General features: G+C 37.9%; 1 protein-coding gene across 1 annotated transcript; it reads left to right on the forward strand.

Annotated features, from left to right (window-relative positions):
- The first annotated feature begins 3,510 nt into the window (after positions 1–3,510).
- Positions 3,511–6,514, forward strand: LOC113025429 (proteinase-activated receptor 1-like). The gene is made up of 2 exons (XM_026173148.1): positions 3,511–3,753; positions 4,218–6,514. The coding sequence occupies exons 1-2, from the start codon at positions 3,678–3,680 to the stop codon at positions 5,429–5,431; spliced, it is 1,290 nt and encodes a 429-aa protein (XP_026028933.1). The 5' UTR covers positions 3,511–3,677; the 3' UTR covers positions 5,432–6,514.
- The last annotated feature ends 771 nt before the right edge of the window (positions 6,515–7,285 follow it).

Below are 7,285 nucleotides of genomic sequence, written 5' to 3' on the forward strand. Positions count from 1 at the left end.
ATGAAGTGCTATGACTCCTTTACACATACTCTTTAAACGCATCAAGTGCAAGAACCCTCATGCGTTGCATAGGCTGGCATGAACATGCTATTTGTTCAAAGGCGCTGATGTAATGACTTACATGAATTTGCTCTAATTCAGTTCAAAGAAGTAAGCACCAACAGTTACATTTCTTCAAATATACATATATATATTTATATGGTCTGTATTTCTTGGAACTAGACTAAAGTAGATATCTGAGTATTTGCACATAAAATTGTTATGGCTGTATTAATTTAAAAAAAAAAAACCAGTAATACACTATTCACTTGCCAACAGAAAGAAAAACATGCTCAAGTCTTCAACATTAAGACATTTGTTTCAGCTGTTACAGGCGCTAAAAAAACAGAAAGCAGGAAGCGTGGCAGTGACATTGCTCTGGATCTAATCTCCCACAGTCTGTATCCTTCCTCCTCCTATTTGCACGAATGAACTTTTGTTAGTTTAGAAACTCCCCAAGCCTTGCAGGCTGCAGGAACAACATGTCCTCTACTGTGCATACCAAACTGTACTTTTTCTCACAACAAAAATGTTCAGGAAAACAGTTTCTGGCAGCCATTAACCCAGAGAATTATACTGCCAGTCCCAGAGCCTTATAGTATCATTTTTATTGTTCTCCCACACTGTCACAGCACTCATTGTTTCAAGAAATAAAAAAGTATTTGAAAACATAATGCTTCCTTCCTGCCCCACACTAGAGCAGCAGCTAACTTGGGGAGTGTCTAGAGAGCAAAGTAGAAATTCATTTCAGACGATACCCTCGTACAAAAACACTATACTAATGCAGTAACACTAATGCGCTACCTAAAGTATATTGATCATCCTTCAGGGGATATAATTATATTCTGCAATGCGGTGTTGAATTTCAAGTGTCATAACAGGGGCTAACTAACATAGCTTGCTTGGGACTTCATCATGTTTCATTATGGACCCTGAGTTAAGTGGTTTTGTGGTATCGTGTATGTAGAAGTTTCTAGATAACATCAACAAAATAATCAACTTCAAATTCTGCTTCTTCTTGGTGAAAATCAAATGTTATATGTCTTCAATACATTTGTGTAAATACTGTGACTTTCATTTAGCCAACCAATTTTCTGTTACGAGTTATTATTTGTTATTTATATATGTTAAAGAATGGCGAAGTCACCAGTCATTCTGAGGAAGTCATGAGAAAGTTCAGTTTACAGCATTATGATTACAACATGCGGAATTCACCAGAATACACACTTGCTGCCAGTACTGCTCAGGTTTTTTGCCCCACCCCAAGAACTGAAGGCTTGACTATGAAAACTGTAACAAGATCAACACCTTGTCAATCATGACTGAAATACCTTAGGTTTTGCATCGATTAATTGTCATGCACTAAGGCATACAAGAGGAACACAATAAACATAAAAAAGCTTTAACTATCTATATGCAGACCCACTTCTTTCCATGTAATCTCCCTATTGTCAGCAATTTTATTTAAAACTCAAGTCCTAATGAAGAAAATAATGTAGGCTATAATTAATGAAGTTTTCTGGTATAGATAGGTGATATATGTGGACTTTATGAAAGCGGCCAGGCGGCCTGGGTTCAAGTCCGACCCACGGCTATTTGCTGCATGTCTTCCCCTCTCTCTTTCCTCCACTTTCCTGTCAGTCTTTGCTGTCCCTATCAAAAATAAAACCATAATAAGGCCCCCCAAAAATAAAAATAAATAAATAGATATACTTCCTGCTTTCCAGTCTTTATGCTCAAGTATGCTGGTTGGGTCTTTATAGTTGTGCAAGATATGCACCTTCAGCAAGAAAGCAAATTTATTTATCCCAAAATGTTAAACTATTGCTTTAAGTAACACCAATGCAGAAAGAGATTTTATGTTTAAATATGATTTTATATTTGTGTTATGATTTTTTTTTATGTTTAAATATGTAAGAATGTTTAAATAAGAAACAATTCACTGTGACCAATATTTTTGGGAGGAAATGGGTTTAGTCTGCCTCTCTGAGTTTGAGTGAATATAAAAGCATGAAAGCAAAAAGCAAGGCGAAAAAGTCCAGCTGCTGACAATCCCTACTCCCATCCCTCCCTCAGGAAGTCTCTTTTCATCTTACACAGAGAAAATGTAATCAGCACATTTCAAGGCAAAGGTGCCTTTCATTTTGGTGGTTTTACTGTCCTCTGTTCTCATCCCAGCACTTTATAAATATAGACTTTTATAAAGCAGATACATGAATATAAAAACTCCCTTTACTTTAACTTGTATGATTGGTTATTGTGTTGGTTGTCTCTTGGTCATTTTCACCAGTGGGAAGTACCATGGTCATGTAACTTCCTGGAAAGACAAGCAATTGCAATCTGGATAAACAGTTTACATAAGTAAGTAAACAAAAATGTAAGGACACATAGACAAAAAAGGGAAAAAATCTGGAGAGCAATTTGCTACCAGGAACGGAGGATGTAAAGGCACATTTATCATTTTACCAGCCACCTTTTGAATATGTCTAAAATAAGTAATGGCAACATCTTATCTCATCACAAAGGGTTAAAAAAAATAAAAAGAAGAAAAGGGAAAAAAGTTTGGCTTTTGTTGTCTGAAAATATATTTGTTCCAAAATTAATGACCCTATAGAGCTTTCCATTTGCCCTCTGTCACAAACAAAGGAAGCAGTTAAGAGTCTGCAGGGATAAGTTAAATCACTTCAAACAAAATTGTTTATTCCAAGGCATTTTCCCAGAAGTTAATACTTTGAAATGTGTTGCTGGATGTTTACATCCCAAGAACAGAAAATCTGTTTCATATTTAGCTGAACGAAAGATCAATTTAAAGTGGTGATAAATAAATTGCTGTTGTTGTCCCTTCACTACTAGGTTACTGTGGTTCATTATCATTGTTTCTTATCACTCATCAAATAGAATGCAGCTCTTAGGCAGAGTTCAATGTGCTGTCCGGAAAAAGGACACAACTTTCTGCAGTGTTAGTCACGCTTCCTGGGTTGAGAGGAGAGTTTTTGCTTTTAAAAAAAGAAGAAGAAAAAAGCATGAGGCTCATCTAACTTCACTGTCTAAAGAAAACAAACAAACAAAAAAACCCACACTGTTTTAAATGTGCCATTTGAAACACATTGTGCCTTTTTCTTTGAAATATGCTACGTTATAAGCCCCGTCTCACTCTAATTTTGTTTTTCATCGTGTGTTAAAACAACAGGTAAAAGGTTTCATTAGAGAACTTTAAAAAATAGTTTGTTTGTTTTTTCTAATTTAAAATAGACAAAAATCTATGAACTGTCTTCTAACCGTTTACATCATTAATTAAAACGGTCCTAATTTGTTGACGAGGTTTGGGTGTGCGGGGGGAGGCAGGGGGGGTCGATGCTGCTCGCATGTCTTTGGTTAGATGTTGACCTTGCTGTGTGACTGGAAAGGTGACATCACACCACAGGAATGTGTCTGGGAACAGACCTCTCTGATTGGTGGAGGGGCGCGATAGGATCTGACCAGCCGAAATTTGGGCGTAAACAAGCCACATTTGACGTGCTTCTGTAGAAGAGCGGCAGCAGAAGAACTCTGGGTCGACTGGGAACGGAGAGTATTAACGTCGCGCATTTAATCAATTTATTCTCGTTTAGTGGTTTTATTTTTCACCGGTGAGCAGAATGCTTCCGATGTCTCTGTTAGTTTCTCTGTGCCTTGTGTCGTGTTTCGGTGCTGCCTACGCAAGAGAAAACGCAAGTAAGAAAAGTTTCTACTGTGTTTAAAACTCTGGCATTCCCTGCACACAAAAAACTTTCACTGGAAATGTGTTGATTTAGCTACATTTAGTCGGCATAAAATTGATGGTTTTCTTTTTTTTTATTTTAAAGTCATTGAAGAAGTGTTTTCCCTTCCAAGCTGAAGTAATAAAACAGTAGCAATTAAGAGCACTTTTTAAGTTTTTAAGAAATGATTTAATTAGCGATTTTAAATTTGGTAAGTATTGTTAAAATTGAAATTGATTTTTCTTTAATGTACAAAACTGGTATTAAGGTAATTAGATAAATTAGAAATGCATAATATGGACCTAGTAAAATGTGGTATATGTTTGTTAAACAGTTTGATACCAAATGAAGATTGTCTTCCTGTTGGATTAGCCAAAACTTTTCCATTTCCTCTACCTTTGATCAGACTGTCCCCCCCCCCCTTCTCTCTTTCTCCAGCTGCTCCACACGGAAGGGGCTTTTTGTATGGCTTACGCCAGTCAGTGACGGATGAACCAATAGATTATGATGATAACGGAACATTAAATCGTTCTTCAAATGGTCCCAAGGACAGAAAAGTTTTTTCGGAACAGGCCCTGATGTTTCTAACTGGCCCTGTTTCCACCATCCTTTTACCTTCCTTCTACACGCTGGTCTGCTCCATCAGTGTGCCAATTAACATCTGTGCTCTGCTGGCCTTTGCTCGGGGGATCCGTCCTAAGAAGCCAGCTGCAATCTATATGCTGAACCTGGCCTTAGCTGATCTGCTCTTTGCACTGATGCTCCCCTTCAAGATCTCCTACCACTTTGAAGGCAACAACTGGAAATTTGGCCCGTCCATGTGCCGTGTGGTCACTGCTGCCTTTTACTGGAACATGTATTGTTCTGTTCTTCTCATAGCTTGCATCAGTGTGGACCGTCTGCTTGCTGTTGTTTATCCCATTGACTCTCTGGCTTGGAGGAGGCCAAGGAACACAGTCATAGCCTGCATAACCATGTGGGTGTTATCCTTGACTGGCTCTGTGCCTCTTGTTACATCGGACCAGACTTTTCACATCAGTGAGTTGAATATCACCACCTGCCATGATGTCCACTCCACAGATAAGATCGTCTGGTTAAAGACATACTTCGTCACTCTCTGCTGCCTCCTCTTCTTCCTGCCTCTGCTCATCACAGTGGTGTCCTACACTCGAGTCATCTGGTCGCTGAGCAAACTCCAAAAAAGGCTCCCTGGAAGCTCACACAAAAGGAAAAGAGCAATAGTGATGGTTTTGACAGTTCTGTTGATATTTGTCCTGTGTTTCATGCCTACAAACTGTCTGCTGCTTGCACACTACCTGCAGTTTAACACCGAGAAGAGCCAGGAGGCACCTGATGGCTCTTACGCACTCTATCTGGTGTTTCTGTGTTTGGGAAGTCTGAACTGCCTCCTAGATCCCCTACTCTACTACTTTGGATCCTCCCAATGCCAGAGACAACTCTCCAACGTGCTCAAGTGTCATAAGGTTACAAAGAGAAATGATATTAGTAATTCATTACCTGCTTCATGCAGATCCAGCACCAGACCAATGCTGAAATCCAGCTGTACAGAAAGTTCAAAAATAAACTCTTCAATTAAAGTGGATTCTTTCCAAGAAAACACCGACAGCCAATATAAGAAACTACTCCTCTAACTCTCACTGAGCTGACATTTTAATTGAATCCTTAAATGTGATTTTTTTTTTTTTTAGTTATGAAACAACAACAACAACAATTAAAGCCTATATATAGGGTTTAGCTTTGTTTGGATTCCTAATTATGCCTTTTAAATGATGAAGGGAGTTCAGATAAGACTGCTTTTTAGAGCAACACTGAAATGAAATACTATTATTTTTATGCACCCTATATATATAAAGGCTCACTGTTCTGTAAGTATTATTCAATCCATTTTTTTAACTGTTTGCTTGTTTTAAAGTGTTTATATATAACCAGTGAAAAGCAGTTACTTATGACTTTTTGTTTTTATTACATATACCAGTTTTATTTATTTTTTTGCAGCATTTTTTCACTGAATAAATATTTTTGACTCACACTACAAGCATGTCTCAATGCCATCTATAATTTTAAAGCCCTTCATAGTTTGTTTCATGCCTCCCTCTGTTGGTGAGAGTGTGCATTGATGAGTGTCAGTTCATCCTACTGCACCAATGTCCTTTTCTCTCCAGTAGGCAGTTGTATATTCCTTTTGCCTCATCTTTCATTCAGAGGTGTGGGTGGATGTAGCCAAATATTTAAAACAAAACAAGAAATAGCTGTTACTGCTGATAGATTTACTGGTCAAAGTGGACATTTAAACAGAGATGCCAGTTTCCATTATCAGCATGACATGTGTAACTTTGAAGTGATGAGCACAATTATACACAACCCACAGGAACTATAACTCACCTACTGTTCCTATAAAATACAGTTTTGAGTAACCCCTTTATATTCTTTATATTTTCCTAGTAAAATTGGAAATATGTGTAAAGGAGCATGAAAATATATTACATAAGGCAAAACAGATTTGAAGGACAGTCCACAGCTCTTCTTTAGCTGCCTTTTGTTTGTTTTTTTCTCTGTCAAGATGCTTCCATAATGTTGAGGTGTGGGCTCCAGGGAGGCCCATAAGTGAGTGTCTATTTTGTGTTTTTTTTTTCTATCTGGGTATGCTTTAAATGTATTGGCAATATATTTGGGTAATTACCATGCTGAAAAATAAATCAATTGCCAATCAGACACTTCCCAGATGGTCTTGTATGAATGGGACTGCATTCATAATTCAATCAATGTTTGACAAGATCTCCAACACATGCAAACTACACACAGAAAGACCCCCCGCCTTATGGTGGAATTGAACTCAGGACTTTCTTGCTGTGCATCCCACCGTGCTGCCCAATACGACTGGCTAAAATGCAGCCACAAACTGTATTGACAAAACCTTCTGACTTTTAGTTTAGTTTGTGTGTAATCTGGCATACCTCAACCTTTTCTCCCTGTTTCCCTTTCTTAAGAATGGCTTCTTGACAGCCACCCTGAGTAGTTTCAGGGAAACAGGTGCAATGGCTGCACTGAAAATGGAAAGAAAAAAAAGAAGCAGCCAATGTCCATAGTTCTGTACAAGGCCTATACAATGACTAAAAAAATCGGGCTCCTTGAAACCAAAATTTATAGAAATGAGGGCTTACTTAGGACCTTTTGAAAAGTACTGTAATTTCACAACAATCAGATCTATGAGAAGAAGAAGACTTGTAAGATAACTTGATTGGTTACTCTAAATTGGCTGTAGGTGAAAATCGGTCATCAGGTTGTCATTACAGATGTTAGTACAGCCTGTTTCAGCCACAAAATCTAAAAAGGTAATTTATCCTTGAAAAGCACTGTGGCAAAAAGGTATATTTAAACACTGACATTAACAAATTAAGCTGAAACAATAGAGCATTTACAGTGAGATCCAGCGGACCTCTGGACACGCTTAGCTTGAAATTCTGTCTTTTATTTTCATGTTAACC

This window comes from Astatotilapia calliptera, chromosome 7 (assembly GCF_900246225.1).
Source record: "Astatotilapia calliptera chromosome 7, fAstCal1.2, whole genome shotgun sequence".
Lineage (NCBI taxonomy): Eukaryota > Metazoa > Chordata > Actinopteri > Cichliformes > Cichlidae > Astatotilapia > Astatotilapia calliptera.

What these genes read in the sequence shown, in the direction of transcription:
- LOC113025429 (XM_026173148.1), top strand. Translation starts at nt 3,678, where the DNA reads ATGCTTCCGATGTCTCTGTTAGTTTCTCTGTGCCTTGTGTCGTGTTTC. An exon ending in CTACGCAAGAGAAAACGCAA is followed by an intron (nt 3,754 to 4,217) that starts GTAAGAAAAGTT and finishes CTCTTTCTCCAG; the next exon opens with CTGCTCCACACGGAAGGGGC.